General features: G+C 36.7%; 2 protein-coding genes across 2 annotated transcripts in view; both read right to left on the reverse strand.

Annotated features, from left to right (window-relative positions):
* The window catches only part of LOC117417141 (ski-like protein), a 31700-nt gene extending 30350 nt beyond the window's left edge, over positions 1-1350 (reverse strand). The window contains exon 1 of the mRNA XM_034924792.2: positions 48-1350. The gene's annotated coding sequence lies outside the window, so the exon portion shown is untranslated. The remainder of the gene's footprint in view (positions 1-47) is intronic.
* Positions 1351-9967: 8617 nt separating this feature from the next.
* The window catches only part of LOC117417365 (protein kinase C iota type), a 37107-nt gene continuing 23106 nt past the window's right edge, over positions 9968-23968 (reverse strand). The window contains exons 6-19 of the mRNA XM_034029479.3: positions 23486-23571; positions 23198-23335; positions 22739-22793; positions 22291-22352; positions 21257-21433; positions 20367-20464; positions 19392-19478; positions 17938-18073; positions 17099-17186; positions 16736-16861; positions 16103-16182; positions 15918-16007; positions 14627-14742; positions 9968-13374 (exon numbers count right to left, since the gene is read on the reverse strand). Coding sequence (XP_033885370.1) covers positions 13287-13374; positions 14627-14742; positions 15918-16007; positions 16103-16182; positions 16736-16861; positions 17099-17186; positions 17938-18073; positions 19392-19478; positions 20367-20464; positions 21257-21433; positions 22291-22352; positions 22739-22793; positions 23198-23335; positions 23486-23571 — 1427 coding nt within the window. The 3' untranslated portion in view covers positions 9968-13286. The remainder of the gene's footprint in view (positions 13375-14626; positions 14743-15917; positions 16008-16102; positions 16183-16735; positions 16862-17098; positions 17187-17937; positions 18074-19391; positions 19479-20366; positions 20465-21256; positions 21434-22290; positions 22353-22738; positions 22794-23197; positions 23336-23485; positions 23572-23968) is intronic.

A 23968-nucleotide genomic window follows, 5' to 3' on the forward strand; every position in this document is an offset into this window, starting at 1 on the left:
AATCAAAAAAAAATAAAATAAATGTGGTGGTGAGGAGCTGTTTTTACCTGGTCAAGGTTATCTTCAACACATCGGACATCCAAATCGTGTGGCTAGTTCCACTTCAGGGCGATACCAGACAGCTCGAATACACATACTGCAAACAACAACACCGACCTTTTGAGCCTTTTACTCCAGTCGGTTGACTGGAAAGAAGTAGATCGTGTTATAAGCGGGCAATAAAAACAGTACCGAGAAGAAACGGGAAAATCCAATGTGGCTTAGCAATAATTATGATGATGACAGCACCTCTGGTAATCCAATTTAAAATTGTCCGACCGTCCACATTCAAACCTAAATCAGTCCCCGCAGTACTGGTAGCAGTAGAGGAGGGTGATGTGTCTATGGCTGATTAATGACACAGCCTGGTTTGCTCAATTGCCAGTGTGGAATCCCGAGTTCTCGTAGCAGTCCTAATTAATTCTTCTGCCCGGCTCTCTCTCTGCTGCAATGTGTCTGGACTTCGCTGATTTCCAAACTCCCGTCTGCGTTGGCGTGGTTGCTGATATATCCTGACAGTCGCCAGCTCTGCTCAGTCCTTCCCTCCTGACAGGACGCTGCTCACACTACACTCGCTCTGCTCTCTCTCTCACAGTCGCTTCCACTGGCTCGCCTATGTTGTGTTAATGACATTCACAACCATACCTTAGTTTCCCTGGACTGCCTGTCTGCTCACTGCAGCTGTATTATTTATCAGATTTTCCTAACCCTTGATATATGCTATGCCGAGAAGAATACAGGTTCCACGAATTAAAAAAAAAAATAACAGCGAAATAGAAAATGCGCCTTTAATTTGTGCCTTTATAAATAAAATATATAACGTTACAGTCGAGATAATAATAGTATTAAAATACACAACGCTATCTGTTTTTTTCGCTTGTTTTTTGCTCTCTCGCTGTCTCTTATGTACACCTAAAAAGCTCTGACGACGCAGCGCTGTTCCTCGATTGCATATTTGTAATACCCCCAATGGAAATAGACCAGTTCACTCGTTTTTCCACCCACAGTATAACGTCCTGGTTATAGTCTCTCTCGCCGGTTTAATTTCATCTACACAAAATTAAAATATGTAAATATCATCTATAATCCTTGCTTTGTATGAATATATATTTTTAGTCTATCTCTCCATTATCCTTCGCCTCAGCGTATCGCTAACGCCGTCTCTTCGTTGTGCTGTGCCAGCCCGACCGTCAACACAGCAAGCCAGCAGCCAGACACCACTACACACAGACTCACAACGTCACTCCCACTCACGAACGAGGTACGTCAGCCAGAAGCTCGAATATGGGCACATCACGGAAAAGAGTCGGGGGTGTCTGTGGGTGTCTGGTCTGGGAATGTGGAATGTGTTTAGTAGAAGAGTAAGTTTGTCTGACATGAAGCTGCGTGAACTACGGCCCACAGTAAAAGCCAGAACGATGACTGTAAACTAAGGATGTGTTCAGTAAAAAAAATGTAGAAATACCCTGGGGATTTTTTCCATTCGGCGACTGTAAAGTCGACTGTGTCTCTATGTGAAAGGACGGGCAATGACATGAACGCTGAACCTATCCTCATACATATGCACATAAAAAAGGGTATAACTACTATGCTTAATATGACTGTTAAAGTTAATATTAAAAATGTAGATTTTTTTTTTAATGTAGCCTATTCTACTATTTAATACATTAAAATAATTATTGGTATGTTTTTATATAAAAGTTTATATAGTTATATTCAATTCCCACTATCATTATATCATGTGAATAATCCTTTATTAAGATCACAAATAATATAGCGGGAAGCATTTATAAAGCTAAAACAATTCTGGCCTCAATAATTATATATATTATTTATTTATTGATAGATAGATAGATAGATAGATATTCTGCGTGTCATTAAAACAAAGTATATAAAAATTTCATATTTAGAGAAGGCACTCGGTTCTTTTAATATAGTTCTGTATTATTGAAGGAAAAATCAATAATAAAAAAAAACATTTAATAGAAAAAAGCAACTCAATTTAATAATCCATGGAACATGATTCAATAAACTCCCAGATCTGCTGAAATAATAATGACAAAATATGCAGTCAGAAACATAGCTTTGATCATTTTGTTTTTCAATATTTATTATTTATGGCTTGTGTCAACACTCATCTGAAGCCTAGACAATTAAGGGATATTAAATTTCAGCTTGTCAAGGTCAACCCCCAGGCTAGAACTCTGTTAAACTAGATAAGAAATATAATTGCTACTTGTGTCATTTAAATATTATTATAATCTAAGCACTCCTGTGTGTTAAGTAGTAAAGATATAGAAAGCTATCTGTGACTGTTTGGAAGGTTTCAATACTGAATAGGTGATGTGTTTGGCGCTTGTGTTTGATACAGACCCTGTATATGAACCGAGTTCTGTTGTTCTCAGCTTGTCAAACAAACAAACAAACAAGTATAATAGGTTTGCTAATTATATGAGGTGTTGACTTTTCTAGGAGAAAAACAGCAAAAACAGCTTTTATGAACTATTGTTTAATAAAGCTGACTTTAACTGAGCATGTTGTAAGTCCTCAATTAAATCTTATTACTTAGAAATACTGTACTCTAGGTCAAAGTTTGTTTCTGAGCTAATTTAGCAAACTTCTTTTTTTTTGTCTTGTGTAATGGTATGTTGTGGCTTTATTACCCCAGACTGCCAAAAAAATACAAAAATACAGTGTGTGGTGTACAGGCCCAAAATGGCTACCTCAGTCCATCCCAGAGGCATCTGCACATCAGTGGTTGCTTAGTGATTCATTTGTGTGCAGCACTTTTGACGATGCATGGATGAAAGGTGCTACATATTCCATGACTATAGTTAGGCCGACAAAAGGCACTGGCACACAGACAACCACTCCACTGAATGAAAAGAACTGTTTTGAATATTCAGCAATGTCATTAACATAGTGAGCCCCTGCTGGAGGTTATAATGAAGCTGGATACAGTGCATGCATAAAAAGGTTCATACAGGCTGGAGGGATGGCTTAGTTTATTTTCCACATGAAACCCAGGAGTCCCGTGTATGTGGTCTTATTGGGAGGTGGGGGGTGGGGTCTGCATTGAGAATTTGACCAGGCAGTTTAGAGGTCACTAGCAGGGATGTTTTTTGCCATGTGGTTGATGGAACAATGGGGCAGACCTCTTAGTTCTAATCTCCAACAGAAAGGATGACCTCCCACGGCATCCAGCCTCTGCACACCATGCTGGGGAGTTGGCGTAAAGGATTAGGCTGATGCATCTCTAGGTGCCACTGAGGCTAGCCTTGCTTTCTTTTTAGTATTTGGTTGTGGGTGTGGTGCTGGAATAGTGACAGTATCTTGAGGTGGGTTGTACAAAAGAATAATGGCTAGATTGGTTGAAGATTATGAAGAATAAAACAGACTTTTTCTAAAGGTCTTTTTGTTTTTCAGGGCCCACCCTCTTTCTTGAATTTGGGTCTCTTGAAAAGGATAAAACAAGCAGATTAAATATATTCTTACCAAACAGACAAAACTAAAACACTGTTTTTTTGGGTTTTTTTTTCAAGGTCTACAAAATAACAGTTGCACCATATTTTTGAGAGGGGATATTAAAACATGTTACAAAGCCAGTTTCGAGCAACTTAAAAGGAATTGTAATTAAGGAAATACTACTTGAAAAGATATACTATATATTCATGTTTGTTGCATGTAAAAATATGTTTAATCTAACTGATCAATAAAGCAATTGATTCCATAGTATACACAAGAGCTAGCCAGCCAGGTACTTATGTAGTGCTCACACATTATTTTTAACCTGTTACATGATCATTATTTTTAACCTGTTACATGAGGAAATTGGATAGAGAACAAAAAAGAAAAGGAAGGGTACCCTTTTGGACTGCTGCACCCTGTCACTACCTGTAAGATCTGTGCCTTATTGATCAGTCACTTCATATAAAAAATACTATAGTACTGTCCAATAGTACCGACTAATAGCTATCGATCGTTTACTGCAATACAGTATATACTATTGTATAAAATATAGGTTTTTAGAGAATAGTATTTTTTATATGAAGTGACTGAATATATTGTACTTCAGTAACATTTACATTTAGGAATACAGCCTTTAAAAACTGAAAAATACTTTTTTCTATTAGTTGTTTGACATTGTTGCCTATTTACAAAGCTTTAAAGTATTTACGTATTGCGTTTTCAAAGTTGTTTTTATGAATAAAATGAAGCTTTGATTTTGTGTTCTTGACTGTTGGTGGCTTTATTAACAACAGCTCCGACCAGATTGTGAATAAAACTTTATTTTACAACAAAAAAAATGTATTGAGGTTAAACTAAAAAATAGTTGCTATAAGACTGGAGTAAATGCTTTGAAAATATCCTATATATATATATATATATATATATATATATATATATATATATATATATATTTTTTTTTACACTATGTAATACACAATACGCTAATTTTTGCAGAGTACCCACCCAAAATCAGGCAGATTTCTGTACTGTTTCATTGCGCCTTTGAACAAATCTAAAACTGTACACTACAGACTAAAAGCTGATCCAGAATTTGGATTCAATAAATGCCTGGCTTCTCTTGCATGAATTAAATGGTGGAGTCACATGCTGTCTACCGAGTCACGTGTTCAACAATGATTAGTGAGATTCACAAGCGGGCACTGTGAAACTGCACTGCGGGGAGGGCAGCTCTCAAGGAGCCTACTAGCACCACATTCACAAGCACCAACATCAGTAGTAAATATAGTAAACTCAATCAATACAGTCAGTACCAACAAGGACAGGGGTTACATGTATTCTTATTGTGTTGTTGTAGTCTACTTTGCTCCTGAGATTATGTTAGATTTGTCAGTATGTCCCTGGGTGACTTCTGGAGTGTACAATAGCCTTCATTCTTACACACTATAAACTGGTTTGCTTGTTAACTACAATGGCGATTTTAATGCTAGTTTCTACATTCTGTAATATTGACATTTATGGTAAAACATGGTAGAAAATGTGTTAACAAGAGAAGTACAGTAAATTATTTGTTTAGGCTGGTATTACTGGTCTTTCTTGCAGTATTCTTTACATTTTTGTAGCTTTATCCAAATAAATTGCTTATTTAAAAAACGGGTACCTTCTATTGTCGTATTTAGGTTAGCGCAAAGGCGAGAAATTTGCCCCCATTTTTTTTTTTTTAAACAAAAACATAATTGCAGGTAGGAGCAGTGAAATGGCAATTTCAGTTATTACATATTTCTTTTTATTTATTTTTTAAAAGTTAAATGTTCTTTTAGAATAAATTGGGGCACTGTTTAAATAAGTACACGGTGTACAAAAACACCAGGAAAGTATGCTATGTCATTATTTTCTTTTTGTGTATCTGTACGTTAATTCTACAGCCACTCAAAAGCCAACACAGCTGCATCTGGCCTTGCCACTTTACATGTCTGTCAAATACTTTGATCTTTTAAAATGAATAGCCTAACCTCCAGACATGGTGTCTAGTTCATGCATTGTTAACTGGGATTACCACATCTCCTGTAGATATATCAGCCCCATTTCTGACATCAGACCCTAATTATTTGCTATTCCAGCTAGTAAAAATGCTTGAGCTGGGGCCTGTATACTGTAAAAACCTGCCATCCTCCCTGTCCATTCTCAAAGCATTGGGCTAGGTTAGGATTTGTGGAAACCTGTACACACTTCCAAGTTGTGAAACCCAACATTCCTACTCTAAACTCATCAACTTGCGTTGAGGAAAGGTATTAAGATCCTACAGATGTATATAATTGAGGAATGAGAGTTGTCTTACACTAACTGACCCCCGTAAAATGATTTGCAATTGATAAAGCATTACATAAAACATAAGTCAAGATTTGTCAAGGTCCTTTTTTGTGAAGGAAAATAAATAAAAATCATGTTTTGATTTTTCTTTTACAAACACTGTTTTATCAACAAGTTTTATCATTTGAAAAGGCTTGTTTACATGTAAATGTATTATTTTCACTATGGTGCCTGATATTTTGCAATGAAAAATATCAGGGACCATATTGAAAATGAGTCATTAAGTTTGAACTACAAACTAGCAAATGGCATCACTTGTCTGGAACTTGAATTGAGAACACTGTCTAGGGTTTTGAAACAAATGATTATAACATGTATGTTTAAACATACAATTTACCATTGCTATACATCATTGTAAGTGTTTGTCTTCATCTACCAGGAATGCAACTATTTTCCCCCTTTGCCTTTGTTGTCCTTGTGTTGCATTAAGGATATCGCTTACTCCATTGGGATTGTCAAGTATCATATTACCAGGGATTAAGGATGTATTTTTACCAATTTGGATACAGGTTTTCAAACCATCGACTGGGGTCTTGTATTATTTTATTATTATTTTTTTTACTCAGTTAGCATTCTTTGGGAGTTTGGGGTTTCTGTCACTAATAGCAATATGGATGGTTACAATGCATGTAATCACAGGTTATTAAGAAATTGTTGATTAATCCTTATAAATTTGTCATTTTGTTTTAATACTTGTGTCCTGGTGTAAAGAGAGTTGTTGGCTGCTAACACGTGTAAAGCAGTTTAATGAGGCGTGAATGGTTTTTGAGCGGTGGGGGATGGGAGGGGGGGGATGTTAATTTATTAAATACAGTTACTTGGCAGCTGTAGGTTTAAAGCATCATCTCTCCAAAACCTTCTCTCCAAAACCTTTGACAATACCCAATACATCTTCAAATCAGTTTCCGGCGAGTCATTACGAATCAATTTTAATTTACAGGGCTTGACCTGAGACCTGTGGGGATCTAGTCTTGCGTTATAAATACTATTAGAATCAAGGATGCTGGCTGGCCATAGTATACTGTGCCTTAGAGACAAATATCCAACACAGCCTCTTGTTAATTCATTGCTCCCCAGTGAAGGGCTTTGGCTAAATATGTTAGAGACAGAGAGATTGGTGGCGTTATAAAAATAAAATGTTAACAATTGTAGTGCCTCATGTTGTTTTAAAAACGTATTTTATACAACTACAGTGTTTTTTTTTTTTTTTTTTGTAACCTAATATACCCATATTGAAAATGCTATCGAAACACAAAAAACACCATTTGCTGTTGCCAGAGAGGCAAAGAGGAGGGAAGATTGTGCGTCTGCAGCTGAATGCAGAATGATAAACTGTGTAAGAATGTAGTGAAACGCCACACTGAGTCCTGTTTTGGATACACAGGGTGATTAGAAAGTAAGTTTGCCACATATGGTGTGCTGATGTGGTGAACTTAATTTCTAATCACCCTGTACATTAAAGTTGATTTCAAGCTATCTCAGTGGAACAGTGGCACAGACTCCTGTTCAAAAGGATGTGGTCTATAATTGTGTTTATTTTAGGTAATTTCTCCTATGTTGCATCGATTTTTTTTAATACCAGTGCCACCTTCAAAAAATGTCATCATTCAATATTTATCACACCTCATATTGCTTAGCAACAGTGCCCACATTCCATCAAAGGTGAAACAAACATCCACAGTAAATATTTCATTTTTGGCTTTATGTATACTCTGACAATCAACATCCTTTTCTTGTTTGGTCACTAAATGAACACAACATAGCTACTTAGGTTATAATCTTTTAATGGCGATAATAAACAACAGTACTGATGCAATGCTTTCCTTTAGCAGGAAGACAAATGTGGTTAGAACTTTGAATTAGAATATCGGTTTCATTGCTATTGAGAACGCAAGATAAGGAGTAGGGTATCACTTAACACGCAGGGTCTTCAATTGTGTGCGGATATGGACCATGTATTCACAGTAATGTGGTTGTTAGATTTATTTTGAACTGTAACTACTGTATATCACAGGAAACCCAAGTTTCTCTTTGGTCTAAATGTAATGTCAACTGGTTTACCTCATACCCTCTTCAGTTTCCAAGATGGATTCAATAATAGATAAAATCAGAACATCTTCAAAAGCAGCTCCCTACAGGAAGGCTTTCGGTAGGTAGATTATTTTTTAAAAGCTCTTGTGGTTAATTTTCAAAATGCCTGCACGTGGCAATTGTTGATTTAATCAAGTCTTTTATGCATCTGTATTTCAGCAATGAGGACACACTTGTAAAGAAGCTGTTACAACTCAACCACTCCCCTCTGTTAGTAAGTAAAAAATAGTGCCTTGCAAAAGTATTCAGACCCCTGACCAATTCTCTCATATTACTGAATTACAAATGGTACATTGAAATTTTGTTTTGTTTGATATTTTATTTTAAAACACTGAAACGCAAAATCAATTATTGTAAGGTGACATTGGTTTTATGTTGGGAAATATTTTTAAGAAAAATAAAAAACTGAAATATCTTGCTTGCATAAGTATTCAACCCCTGTGCTGTAGAAGCTCCCAGTTTACACCGATGAAAGAAATTGCCCTAACGAGGACACAGTTACCTTACCATTGGCCTCCACCTGTGAACCATTAAAGTTGCTGTCACATTTTCTGGATAAAAACCCCACTGTTGAAGGATCATTGGTCAGGCTGTGAATCTGAAGGAAAATGAAGACCAAAGAGCATTCTACAGAAGTTGGAGATAAAGTAATACAAATGCATAGATTAGGGAAAGGGTACAAAATAATATCCAAGTGTTTGGATATCCCAGTGAGCACAGTTGGATCAATAATCACTGCCAAGAAAAGGCCGTCCCTCAAAACTCAGCGCTTAAACAAGAAGGAGACTTGTGAGAGAGGCCAACAATCACTTTGAAGGAGCTACAGAGTTCAGTGGCTGGGAGTGGAGTAATGGTGCACCAGTCAACCATATCAAGAGCTCTGCATAACACTGGCCTGTATGGGAGGGTGGCAAGAAAGAAGCCGTTACTCAAAAAGTACCATCTGAAAGCACGTCTGGAGTTTGCCAGAAAGCATGAGAGTGACCCAGCTGCGATGTGGGAAAAGGTTTTGTGGTCAGATGAGACCAAGATAGAGCTTTTTGGCCAAAACTCAAAGCGCTATGTGTGGCGCAAACCTAACACTGCCCATGCCTCAAGACACACCATCCCTACAGTGAAGTATGGTGGTGGCAGCATCATGCTGTGGGGATGCTTCTCATCAGCAGGGACTGGGCATCTTGTTAAAACTGAAGGAAGAATGGATGGAGCAAAATACAGGGAAATACTGCAAGAGAACCTGCTCCAGTCAGCTAAAAAGCTGAAGCTTGGGAGGAAATTCACATTTCAACAGGACAATGATCCCAAGCACAAGGCCAAAGCAACTTTCGAGTGGCTCAAGAACAAAAAGGTGAATGTCCTACAGTGGCCCAGTCAAAGTCCTGATCTCAATCCCATTGAGAATCTGTGGCACTATTTGAAAATTGCAGTCCACAAGCGTCGTCCAACCAACCTGAACAACCTGGAGCAAATCTGCCAAGAAGAATGGGCCAAAATCACTCCGACACTGTGTGCAAAGCTGGTACATACTTACCCCAAAAGACTTAAAGCTGTTATTGCAGCGAAAGGTGGCTCTACCAAATATTAATGTGTGGGGGTTGAATACTTATGCAAGCAAGATATTTCAGTTTTTTATTTTTCTTAAAAATATTTTCCAACATAAAACCAATGTCACCTTACAATAATTTATTTTGAGTTTCAGTGTTTTTAAAATAAAATATCAAAATTTCAATGTACCATTTGTAATTCAGTAATATTAGAGAATTGGTCAGGGGTCTGAATACTTTTGCAAGGCACTGTATATAAATTATGTTGAATTATGACCATCTGTGACAAACAGGACAGAGTAAGGCAGGGGGCAGAAGGTCCCTTTGCAGATTTTTTTTTAATTTATTTACTTTTACTTGTTTTTTTTTTTTTTTTTTTTAAGGTACCTTTTTGTGGACACCTTTGAACAACACCATTACAGCCCGAGAAATGAAGAAACAACAGGAGAGGCAAATTCTTTAAAAGAAAAAGTGTATTTGGCATTTATGATATTGTACAGCACCATTTCCAGTCTATTTTTAAACAAACACATATTAATGCTGTATTAATTTATCATTAATAACATAACCATATTTATATTATCTGAACAGTCATTGTGGAAATAGTCAGGCTGCCACAGATATTCAGCTGCCGCAAAGCAAATATAACAGACTTGTCATTTTACAAGATGCAAGTTTGATTTATAAAACCAATAGTTCTTTTTGAAGCAATACAGAGTATATTGTGCTTTTTTGTCAATCAATTTAATATATTCACAGTCAACTATGCCTCAACCCCCACCATACTACACGTGCCAACGCTTGAATCTTTAAAAAAAATATTCTAAAAGTAGCATTGAGATTTCCATGCATGTTATAATGATTCAATATAAAAGAGATGTGCTTTGCATGCTGGTCTGTTTCCTGATAACCTGGGTACCTGACTGCAGTACTTTATAATGTAGACACTTTACCCGTGAACAAAACAAAATTACAATGAAAGCAAATTGAGTAAATTAAACGAGATAGTGTTATGGCATTTGTAACAGCATGTAAAAAAATAAGTAGTGTTTGAAAAGCATTTTAGGAAAAAAAAAAAGTGTAAAAGGTACAAAAAAAAAACCCAAAACATAAGTAAATAACACATTAAAATTGATATATTTTGTTCATTGTGTCCCTATACGATTTTTGTTTGTAAAATAACATAAAAATAACATCTAAATTAATGGCAGTCAAAAGAAAAAAAGATCAGCATTTTTTAACACCACTTAACAGTTTTTAAAGAGACGTTAATGAAAAATATAGCCCGTAACAATTGCTCACTAAGAGAACCATCTCAATGACCTGTCCTATGCATGTTGTAACTAAACACCTTCTCTTGTATTTCACAGGCCCTATTCACTGTTAACAGGGATAATTAAAAAAACAAAACAAAACAAAAAACAGTAGTACATTAGCCAACATCTGTCAGTAGGTGTTTAAGGCATTGGTTATTAAATGGCCTCTACCTTAGGGTTCTGCAACCACTCCCTCAAGTGCATGCAGTGAGCGAATCTACAGGAGTCTCCACTGAAACAACTACCAGTCTCTACACAAGGCTACCCAATTTACTTGGCTTCATATACAATGACCCAGTAATTTTACATCCATGTCATATAGTTTTATTTTTTATTGCAATATGATACAACACACCAGCAGAGATGAAGTGGGATAAGCCACAGTTTTTGTTTTTTTCAAAGAATTTTACAGCACCAGGGAATCTACCATTGCATGAACCACTTATCTTAGAGTCACCATGGAAAGATGGTTAATACAATCAAGGGCAACTTCCATCGAACTGTGACTTATCCCAGCGGGGTACACGTTGATCAAATCAACCCCTTAGTAATGTTCCAATATACATTTGTTTGCAGGTTTCGCATGCATTTTTCACTCCAGGACTGCAGATGACATGCATTGGACAAACTCACAACTTGTATTTGGTCTGTGTAGATTTCCCTTTGTTGATGCCCAAGGAGCTACAGCTTTAGTTACCCTTCATCTATAGAAAAGCTAAAACAGGTTTCCACCTCAATCACACTAAAGTTGCATGCTATGCCATCATTTAAATTATATTTAGATCAATGCTCATTAGAGGGTTGTAAATATACAGCTCCTCTCAGATTCTTTACAGCCAAGCCAGTTGGTTTCTAACAGTCACACCTTCCTTTTGATACCCTCCTTGTTTAAATACCAAGAAATCAAGAGCAGCTGGGGAATACCCAAAAAGCCAGATATGCACAAAAGACAATACTTCTAGGTTTTAATGCATGCATTGCATTACAGTGTCTGCAAGTTAATTTTCCTTGTGTTACTACCCCTGAACTGGGCTGGTACTGGTATATAAAAAAAATGCAAATGGGATAACTGTTAAGGACATTTCGATTTGCAGACTTTTTAGTATGACAATACATTATAAATTCCTAAAAATGCACAAACACTAAGGTGATCTATTACACTAGACTTCGACAGATAAATATTATACAAGTGTGATACCCTTTCTTATAGGCTCTCAGTGCTAAGGCATTTAGTTATCACCCTTTTCCATTAAATACTGAGGTTGATAAAATAAGAGATGGAATTTGAATGAAAAGAATAAAGCAAGTAGGGTTCTGGAGAGAATCTGGGTGAAACGTTTGATTTAAAAAGTATTTTCAGCAGCTCAAACACAGGTGCCTTGCACTATACAATGAACTATCTTTCAAAATACTCTTACTGTATACAGGTTTTAAAACTGCCAATCTTTCTTTCAAATGCTGTCAAAAAAGATTCCAAAAGGCTTTGGAAAGCATTAAAAAAAACAAACAAAAAACAAAAACAAACTATGACTACGAAAAAGTGTTCCTTTAGACTGTAAAAACGTCTACTTTGAGTACTAGCAGTGAAATACTCTATGAAGTGCAGGCTTGTACAGCTGCCAGTGTTTATACAAATCTATGTTTTGTTTTTTTTCACAACTGAAAATGTTTTTAGTCCTGTTCAACTCAGAAAGTCTGTGGAAGTTGAATATTTTTTGGGGGGGCTCTAAAAACAAAGATCAGTGGTATCATTCACAGTTTAACAAATATATATATATATATATAAAAAAAAAAAAATCCACTGGCCTGTGACTTTAAAGGAGAGGTCCCTTTGCAACAATTTTCTAAAACTGAACTCTGAAGATAACTGCTCATTGTTAGCTCTACAACCAGTAGTCTTTAATCTTTCATAGTCCGTATCCTCTTTTTTTCCCAGCCATTACCACACAAGGGGCTCATGTTTCGTTTTGTATATTTGTCCTTTAAGAGTAGAAATGGTTTAGTTTTCAAAAGTTTTGCTGCCAATTACAACCTATGGACTGGTGTACATAAAAATGAAATTCAAGCTATTTCTACATGATTTGGTTTTTAGTTTTTCGTGAGAAACCTTCTAATACTACCCTGAATACATACAGTAATATAAAAACTATACCAGTTCTACATTACAGATCTTAGGTTTATGACAGTAAATACAGTCAAACTTGTATTGAAGATCAAAGTATATAGGTTTCCATCTAAATATTAATTTAAGTATGCATCAAAGTATGAAATCTGCAGTAACAGTTGGTTACAGGCTACACAGGATTACGGGTTCTAACTGGCATGAGATCAGCATGATTAGCAGTTGATGACAAACTTAAGTATGTTAAAAGGATATCTTTCAGATAACATGATTTCTAACCATGCAGACATTTAAAAGGCAATAGCAGGAGAGTCAAATGAAACATTTTTAATCTATTTAGACGCATTCTTCAGCAGACATCAAAAGAGGGTTGATGTATTCAAAGCCTTCGAATTCGGACTGATCAATCTTCTTGACAACATCGCTGCAAAAATAAATTAAATTAGTAACAGAAATACACAATCTACAATGGATGCAATGAGTCTCACAAGTTTACTGTTGAAATAAAATTGTTGTTCTTCTAGAGCAGGGCTTCCCAGCCCTGGTCTGGGAACCCCATGTGTTTTCTGGTTTTCATTCCCACTTGAGCTCTCAATTACTTAACTAAAACCTCAATTGAACTAATTATTTGCTTAATTAGACCTTTTTACTTGTTTTCAGCTCTTACAGTTGCAGATTTCAAGTTAGCTATAAGATTTTATAAGTAACTTGGGCTGTGCAGCTTTTTAGGAGCTGAGAACAATTAAAAAGGTCTAATTAAGCAAATTATTAGTTCAATTAAGGGTCTAGTTAAGTAATTTTGAGCTCAGTTGGAATGAAAACCAGTAGACACACATGGTCTTCAGGACCAGGGCTGGAAAGCCCTGTTCTAGATGTTACAGCATACAGTTTAAAATCAGACTCAATTACACAATCAACTTTATATTAAGTTACTTTTACATAGTGTAACATGAGTGTAGATTTTGTAAGACACTCAATAAAGCTGTCAGGGATAGACAAGTATTTAAACAGCAATGCTTCTGAAATCTGCATAACAAAGTATTAAACATACATTTTCTCAAAAAAAAAAAAAAAGCATTTCAATATTGGCAACAAAAAAAAGGCAAAATGTAATATCCATTAAAAAGATTTAAACAAAAAAAATCTATTGGAGTACTGGAACTATAGTTTTTACAGGTCTTGGTCATATGTAAGGTTTCTGAGCAATGCACATCAGAGACTACTGCTTATTTTGTGCTGACAGTGTTAACTGATTCTCAGCTGCTATTTCATTTGAGCAGTTATCAGGATGCACTATAGCCAAAAGAACCTATCAATTCAGTTTTTGGATTTCAAAAAATACACACAAAAATGTGGCCTTTCTTTTTGTCTATATTGAACACCAATTTAAATGCAGTTATTGAAAATGCTGCTTTTTTGGGGAGAGTTATCTTTGTGTCCCGAGTGCCTCAATTCTCCCTCATTTTCAGCTCTTAGTTGGCCCTGCTTTTACTGTTTTACAACAGGCAGGGACTGAAGCAGCAGTGGGAAGAGACCTGCCCCAAGGTTACGGACAATCAGGGGCTAAGCTGGGATTCGGCTACAGAACGAAGACTCTTCTCTTCAATGAAAAACATCCTAACTACTAATCAGAACAAATACAGCAAGCATATCAGAACAGAAGTACCAGTACTTACTTATCATCCGGAGTGAGCTGTATAGGTTCATTGGTAAACTGAGCATCGAAGTTATCCAGTCCAAACTCTCCAGAGATGTTGGGTTTAAAGGGAGGAACCACTTGTTTCTGCTCCATCTGCAACAACACAATTTTCATAGTCAGCTCAAAGCATAAAATTACAACGCAAGTCAGACTTGGGCTGTTTAGTTTCAATGTTATTCTACAGACAGCCATTTCTTTTAAAATGCATGCACTGTAAAATATGCTGATATTATATGAAGTTAAATATACTATGCTTGATACATGTTCAGAAATAGATGGGATAAGATGACTGCAGGACCTATCCATCATTGTTAATGACCAAATACTCGCTTACTTATCATTTAGAAAATGAGTCATGCCGTGTCTCCCAACGTGACCAACTCAGATTAACAATAGTGTACAAAAAGCAATATTACCCCAAATCAGGGGCTGCACTCAACACATTTAATACTGAAGAAACCTTAGACCTGATACTGTTTTTGTAATGCGGACTTGTGGCACAGAGGTTTAAAGGGACTGGAAGGGCCAAAACTTAACATATTTTACTTCATGGTGCAAGCAGGGGAGCCATGTTTTAAGTGCTTAAACTTTTACAAATCACCAAATTAGTTTCAACAGTTACAATCAAGTTGATTCTGAGATTCTAAATTTCTACTTGATAACTTCACATTGATCAACATTTAAACTGTATATTTAAAAGAAAACAGTAAAGAAATTAAAAAAAATAAACACTTACACGCTGAATACAGTAATTACATGCGCTTTCTCTTGATAAACTTATCTAGCGTAGATTGCTTCACATTTTTCGTACTTTTCTCAACGCATGCTGTTTCAATCTTGTTACCTCCTCACTGTTGCCATGGTTGCAGTTTGTGTGAAGATGGCAACGGTTGCATACGTCACACGTGACTCGCACTACAATAGGTTATCTTATCTTCGAATTAGCCTACCAAGGTCTTTGTTTTCACTGAGAGAATAACACATTCTCACTGGAGAAAGTTGGATGTCAGTCACTACCGAGACCGTTTTATCCGGGTAGATTTTGTATATAATTATATAGAATTTTGTTAAAGAAAATACTTTAATTCCTGTTGAAATATTGTGCAGTTTTCAAAGACTTTGTTAAATGTGCTTTGTAAATATTGTTGAGTTGCACAGATACATTTATAATATATTTTCTTAATTATATAAAAAACACACCCTAGGATTTTGTCCCATTAAGACATATGTATCCAAGTTAAGCCTTTTGAAGGTTACAAGCTACTTACAAGGTCCCAGTCAACATTTCTGAAGAACGGATGTCCTGTGATGTCAGCGAAACCTGTCTGAGGGTGGCAACCTAGACGTTCTTTGGGTTCCTTCAGGAGAAAAGTTCACATTGAATTACAACATATACAACACGCACAGCACTAGACGTGACATGTAAAAAAAACAGTAGAGAGAAATGTCATACCTTGTTAAGGAAACCCTTTAGAACACTAGCAGCTTTGACAGACAGGGAACGTGGGATACGGATTTGCTTTTCCAAAATAACTGGAATTTAAGAAAAAAAAGTTATTTGGAAAATCCTAACACACTGGTTTAAAACTAACACAGTGAACGATTTAATTGATCTAAACATTAGCATATCTACCTCTGTCTTTAAAATCATTAAAATAAGTTTGTAAAATCCAGTGCCTATGACTCGGTATGGATATGAAACATGTTTTAAATTCTCATGTTGTTTAGATTCACTTCTTATATCAGTTTTTGTTTGTTTTTACATCCTGGTGACTTTTTAAAACTCTGAATAAAGCAGCACAATGGTCTCGTAAGTGCGCTCAGAAACATTTAGTACACCAGAGCAGAACCATTGACCTGTAACTAACACTCTGCCCCTAGTGGACGTAAGAAACACAACTTTTCTTCTACATGGTATTCATTCTTTAAAAAGGTCAACAGGATGTCACTGAAACAGAAAATGATAACATACCAAGTTCCTCTGTAATTGCAATTAGAATCTCTGGTTTTAAGCTTTCTATTTTTATTCTTTATAAAACAGGTATGCATAATTGAGTGTTGTGTATACAAAATAAAAAGATTGTACCTTGGAATAGATAATCCTCTGTATTCTGATCAGGGTTGTCAGAGCTTCCCACTATGTCAAAGGGGGACCTTCCTGCCATCATTTCAAACATCAAAACTCCCAGCGCCCACCAATCTACACTGAAACCTGTCCAACACACACACAAAAAAAAAAAAAATCTGAATTATCAACAGTAAGTACACAGAAGCAGGTATGCTCTAACATAGTCAGCTAAAAGCTTAGCTATTGTAGCCTCCCCTTACAAAATACACAACACATCCTCTATCCTTTATAGTTACACCACAGTTACCACAGCAGCATGCACGTTGTACATTATCCTACATTAGTTAAATAGTTCATTAAAAGCCAGCTTCAAGTTATTACCATAATCTTCTCCTCGCAGGATTTCCGGGGCGATGTAGTTGGGAGTACCACAGAATGTGCTGGTGGTGTCCCCAGGACGCAAGCCTTCCTGAAAGAGAAGATCAATGAGCATTTCTCATCAGGGAGAACGGCTTGGCACAGAGAGCAAATACAGAATCAGGGACGCCCCCCGCCCCCGGCTATGTTGTGACCGCATTTTCAGTTTATAATGGTCTATTTTTAAAATTGACTTCAAAAGTGTTTTCTGACACATTAATATATCAGGGTTATCGTTACTATCCTAATAGAGGGGTCTGCTGTTTTCAGTTATCTTTCCTGATCTGCAGTGTTGAAAAAGATGAACAGCATTCGCGTTTGAATAAAGAATGTTCTGAGGGCTAAGAGCTAAATAACTGAATAAAAGGCAATACAAAACTACAATTTCTAAAAGTAGTATAGAAAATAGGCTACAATCACTCCATCTTTTCTATAATACGCTAGAGACCAAAGTGAACACTTTAACATCCATAATTAAATGTTTTACCTGGGTCAAATTTAACACTGTAAATATTCTAAAGTGCATAAAGCAAATATGTTCAGAAGTCTGCAGGACAACCGAAAAGGGTTAATAACCATGTCTTCCTTTGCTTTAGAGAAACAACTTTCTTACAAATCCCTAATTGTTTTTCTGAATTTATTTTCACTTTGAATCAGATGAAGCCCCTTGACCCTGCCACAAAACTGCCACTTCCTTTTGTTGTTACTCCTTTAATAAGAGTCTTGTGGCATAGTGGATGTTATCTGAATGGTCATCAGGAAACCTTGGAAACACTTTGTTCACAAAAGCACTGTTCACACACCTTACACATCCCGTAATCAGTGAGTTTAATGTGTCCCTCTGACTCAAGCAAGACGTTGTCCAGTTTCAGATCTCTGTATATGATCCCATGTTCATGAAGGTAGTTTAATGCCAAGCTGATTTCCGCAGAGTAAAACCTGGAGGAGCAATAAACCCATTATTTATTTATCACAGTAAATCTGCACAGGTTATTCTTTACATCTGTCCCATTTAGAGCAAAAATAAAAAAGTGATTTTTCAACCAGTGCACTAACTATAAAACTGTAAAGACATCTTCATCTAGCTTGGCATTTAATGTATCTTCTGCTGCTGGTAGATTGTAATATCTGTTACTTGAATTGCAATAATTTGTGGCAATACAGTTAACCACCATGGCAGTAAATCCCCAAACCGGATTTATCAGTATTAATACAGAGCACTATGACCTACATGTATCGTACGTACATGTACAAAATGTAAGTGTGTTATATGAATGGACAGGCTCGCAGACAGGTTCCTCCTTATGTCCCACTGTTCTGACACTCAATTTGTGCTAAAGAATGTCCTAACCAAATTTCATCACAACTGGATAAGTCTACATGTATGTAAAGATGTGTGACACATACACAGAAGTATGCTCTTCCGCTTTCAATACAGTGCTCCCTTGCTATAACGCGGGTCTCGGGGGACACACAATATGAGCATTATAACCAAAGAGGATTATAAATAGGGGAGTACCGCGGGACACATAACACACATCTGACTACAAAATAAAACAACTCCCTCTCTATAATTCACATATAGTGAAGCAAATATAACTTTCCGTGAATTGACCATGCATAAAGCACCATGTTATCAACATTATATTAACATTCCCACTCGTGGATCATTTTAATTAGCAGTTTTTAAACTATAAATAGTCTGGCTAAACGGTGGTTGGGAATTCAGTTTGAAGCAAAACAAGCGCGAGATGGAGAGCGGGTTGGGAGAGGGGAAGAGGGAATGGGCTCTCCCCAGGTTCGGCTGCCGGAGTGGGGCTGAAGCGAAGCTGAAGCATCTCGTCTCCCGGAGAAAGCTACAGCTCCTCTCACAACAAAAAAGTAAATACATTAGGAAAGCTGAATAAGATGTCTGTGCTATAAAGTGCCAGCGCAGCTTTTATTCAGTTCAGATACTTTATCAAAAGGCAGAGACAGAAACGGCAGTTAGACTGACAAGTTGTTTACAGTTTGAACACCAGTACTGTATTTACTGTAGAAATACTGAATGAATCACTAGTATAGGGAATTGGGGGACATGATGTAGGAGCTTTATATCCGAGGCACATTATAAAATCGAGAGCCTTATAGCGAGGGAGAACTGTATATCCCTGTTGACAGAGCAATACATTCCCAACCAGTTGAAAAGTATAACTTCATGAAGTGTGTGATCTGTGTAAAATATTCTTGGCATGTAATAGAGGTACGTCATTCATACCTGGCGTGCTCTTCTGGAAGTTTTCTCTGCCGCTGCATGTGAAACATCAAATCTCCACCATTGACATATTCAATGACAAAAAACAATCTAAATAGCAATAAAGGAAGAAAAGTATTTTAAAAAACAGGTCATCTTTAAAACACAAGAAAATAAATTAGGAAACCCATACAATACTCATTTAACTGTGAACACTGTGCCCCTATTAGTATGTAGCACATTAACATTTAGAATCAAGGGTTAAATTGCATAAAAAGACAAAACCCATAACATGCCATCCCAAACCCTGGACAAAACAGTTATCTTCAGGTGAACCTTGAGCGATTTGGAGGTGAAACAATTCTCATCATTATACAGCAGAATCTGTATGGGGTTCCTTGCAAACACATTCTCAGGAAGCTACCTACCTCCATACTAGCTTGGACCTGATCTTGCTAGGATGTGTATGGTCAGTATTTGGATAGGTGACCGCCAAGGTAAATCAGTGGCTGCAGTGGTATTGGGCACTTAATACAGGTGTATCTAGTTAACCTACAATGTGGACAGTAGGAAACCCCCTGCATTCTTTTAAAGAACAGCAGGGGTGTTAACCCTGGTGTCATGGTTCATCCCAAGACAGGTCAATAAACCTCAAGCCTGCTTTAATTCCATCTTCACTTAACAAGTCTTCAGTTCCCCAGGTCACCTCTGTAAATGAGAACCTGTTCTCAGCTGGCCGTACGTTGTTAAATAAAGGATTTGAGTAACTGATTGATTTTGTTACAGCTACACTAATCAATCAATCAATCAATCAATCAATCAATATCTTGGCAACTTAATTTCAAACTGCTGGTCCGCAGGACTACTTACTGGATGAAAAGGTTCAACATTTGACCGGATTGTGAATAAAATCAGAGACACCCTGCTTAAATAAAAATAAAAATATAAATATAAATATATTCTCCAAGGTGTTATTTTTAGCTCAGTGAGAATCCCCACCTGCTCTCTGTCTGGAAACAGGAATGCAATCCCACAAGGAATGGGTGGTTTGATGCTTGCTCGAAAACGTGTTTCTCTGTCTGCACCCAATCAATATCCTTGGAGACAAGAAAGACAAGACCATGAAATCAATTAGGCTTCAAAAGGGAAGCGTGCTGAAGGCTCAGGGCAACAGGATCCGTGGAATAAGTCTGGGTGGTCTCAGTGAATTTCCTTGTGGAATGGTCAAAAGGACAATTGCCATTTAGTTGTTTTTGGCCCACCAACCAATCATGATGACGCGCATTATATTGCATGTACTGCTGCACAAGTGTGAAATAAGTTAGGTGGTTTTCTACTTCTATACCTATGATTTATCATTCCAACTAGCAACACACACAAATATTAAACAAAACACCCTATGTAAAAAGAACACTATAGTGGCAACTATAGTGGTAGGTTTTTCCTCCATTTGTGGTTGATAATAAACAAAAATGAAATAAAAAAAAACACCTGTGATTGAGATTGGATGGGTGTTGTATACATTCAAAAGGTGGTAAAATGTGCATTTAAGAATTTGTTTTTTTAAGTTTAGGAGGATAGACAAAACTCATTTTATAAGCTTTTCACCAAAATATAAATATCAGGTCAAGTAACCCGTTGGTCCACTTGAGCTGAAATTACCCATGTGTAGTAGTAATTGAGCATTTCTTCGCCAAAAACAGCCCTAAATGGCAGGTCTCCGAGGAGAAAGATTAGATGGGCACGGAGACCAACAACCCTTTTGTCCCACGAGAATGGGGCAGTAAAGTGATACAGTGTCTCTGCTCTGTGGATCAATAGGGGACTCTTAGTCACTTAAATACATAATGAAAGAAAATGCTGAATATTTCATGTGTACAAAGTGTTACCTCGTCGTCATTCACAAGCTCCTTCTTCACCACTTTCATGGCGTAGATGCGTTCTGTTTTCTTTAAACGGACCAGCAGCACTTTGGCATAGCTGCCTCTGCCAATGACACGGATTAAATCAAAGTCCGCCAGTCCTAAACTGGAAGGAGCTCTGCCCCTTTCTCTACTGCTCATAGCCTGCCACGGGAAAAGAAAACAGACAAATTAGCCCTTTATGAATCGATAATGTCACCATATAGAAACAACTAATCTGGTGTTATCCAAATCGATTGCTTGTTAAGCAAGTAACATTTCATTTAAGGGCAGCTTTGGCTTAGTTTATAAAAATACCTAGTCAAAATGATCTGTTTCTCATTATTTTATTTTCACATAATGAGTCTACAAATATGCAGACTTAGCCTCTTAGACTGCTAAAGTTAATGGCATTAAGAAACATTAATATATTTTATTGACTTCTGTAATGGGAATCAATACAATTATTTTCCAACAGCAAAAACTAAACAAAGTAGGCAAGAAATGCTCAAATCTTAGAGAAGGAACGATTTATCTACTTGGTCTTATATTTGAATCACAATGCTACTGAACCGTCCTGGATTTAAGCTTCAAAAACAAGTTTATAGAAAGCGGAGGACAATACCAGAGAAATTAGCTCTCGTGCCTTTGTGCTGAGAACATTATTCTCTCATTTATTTTTCATGTTCCAGAGAGAACACTAATTGTTCTGGTGGTAATTGTTTAACTATGCTGCCATCATAGCAATTGGCATTTAAAATGTGTCAGTTTTATAGATGATGCAAGCACCAGCAAGGAAGGAATTCCTTGAAAAAGAATTTAGTTGAAAGGTTTGTCATTGAATTTTAGTTTCTTTTAGGATTTCTTAGTTTACAGTGACGAGAGCCCAGAAGCGGAAGTCACAACAGGAAAAATTAGGACCGATGTTCCACAGGGAATTCAGTCGTATGATATTGTGACACTAACCAATTCTATATTCTATAATATTTCAATATAGTTAGAGTCTAATCCAGTTATCTTACCTCCTTTTCTTCCCCGACATGGTCCAAATTTTCATCATGACTTGAAGATTTGTAAGAAATAACTGCAAAGTGTAAAGTGAATACTAGGTTGGACAAATACAAATGAAGCATTGCATATTTTATATAAAAAAAACAAGGTAATTGGGCATCAGTCTGACAAACCATTAGATAACCAGACAGTTAGATATTCAGACAGTACACCTATTATGGCTGTATATTGGTTTTCATGCAGTGAGGTCTATCATTTTAAATCAGGCTTGGATCTAACAGATCTCGTTTCATAGTCTCACAAAGTCTTTTCACATACCGGTGCTAAAAATATGATCTTGAGGTCACAAAGATGCAACAGAGCATTAATTGCACGGCATCTGCAAATCTCACCCCAGTCTAGTCATTAACATTAATATAATTTCAATATCATTGCCCGATAACTAATTTAATCCATTACCTGGTAGTAAATCATCAGCATGTGTTGAAGATGAACCCATAGGCTCCGAAGGATCCTGAAAACATTAAGTCGAAAATTAAAAAGTGACATTACCTAGGCATTACAGAGCAATCTGACATGTGTTTGAAATATCAGAGTTAGCTTAACTAATGTACTCTTGTTGTTTAGAATCACTTATTTATAAAAAGAAGAATGTATTAGTTATTAGGTAACTAACATTTCATACTCATACCAAGTTGCTCTTGACAATACCAGAAGAGTTTTGAACGTATACAGAAGCAGTATTAGAAGCAGGGCTGTCTAACTACAGTAACACAAATGACTTGGTTGCTGGTCTCACTTTCAGAGTTTCAGGGTGTTGACTTGCAAAAGGCAACATCTGGATTCATAAGGAGTTAAAGGGTGGCACCATTTAGGTCATACTTTAGTGAGTAGCCGTTGAAACGCACATGTACGTACCTGTATAACATGTCTTCCACATTCTATGGTGACCAGTTTGTGACACTTCTTGTGGACCAGGAGCTTGCAGTTAATGCACTTGTATCCCTGGCGCCCCAGTCCCCAGATCCGGTCTGTACAAATGGCACAGTGTGCCCGCTGAGCCACAAAGAAACAAAAGCTACGTCACAAAAACACGTATCTCAAATGTAGACCTCGGATAAGAACATTTGGGATTCACAAACACCATCAATTGTGCAACAAACAAAAGACAATCATCGTCCAGAATATGATTGATAAAACCCTCACCCTGTTAAACCTCTTTGCCTGGAAGGTGTGTCCCTTTGCATAGTACAGCTTCCTCCAACGACGGGCCCCCCTGCGGTAGATGGATTCTGTGGATAAAAGATGGTTGGTTACATTTTGCATCACTGATTTGGGGTTGCTCGACATAATAAATGTATTGGTCATAATAACCAATTAATGTATTGATCAGAGAATACGTCCACAAGTAGTTCTCAGTGCCTGATTCAATAAATAAATAAAATAAATAAATAAATAAAATACACACACACATATACAAACAGCTATGGATTTTAGTTTTGCATCACCCTAGAATTTTAGGATTAAGACAATTAAATAAATAAATATATAAATAATAATACAAACATAATTTAGATCTTGTATTTAACATCAAATAAACTATAAAATGATATTGCGGAATACTACCAGAAGCCATAATAGTAGTACTTAGTATTTGCAGAGCATTCCATTGTGTTTTAAGACTTTCCT

The sequence above is a fragment of the Acipenser ruthenus genome, chromosome 12 (genome assembly GCF_902713425.1).
Source record: "Acipenser ruthenus chromosome 12, fAciRut3.2 maternal haplotype, whole genome shotgun sequence".
NCBI classification, from domain to species: domain Eukaryota; kingdom Metazoa; phylum Chordata; class Actinopteri; order Acipenseriformes; family Acipenseridae; genus Acipenser; species Acipenser ruthenus.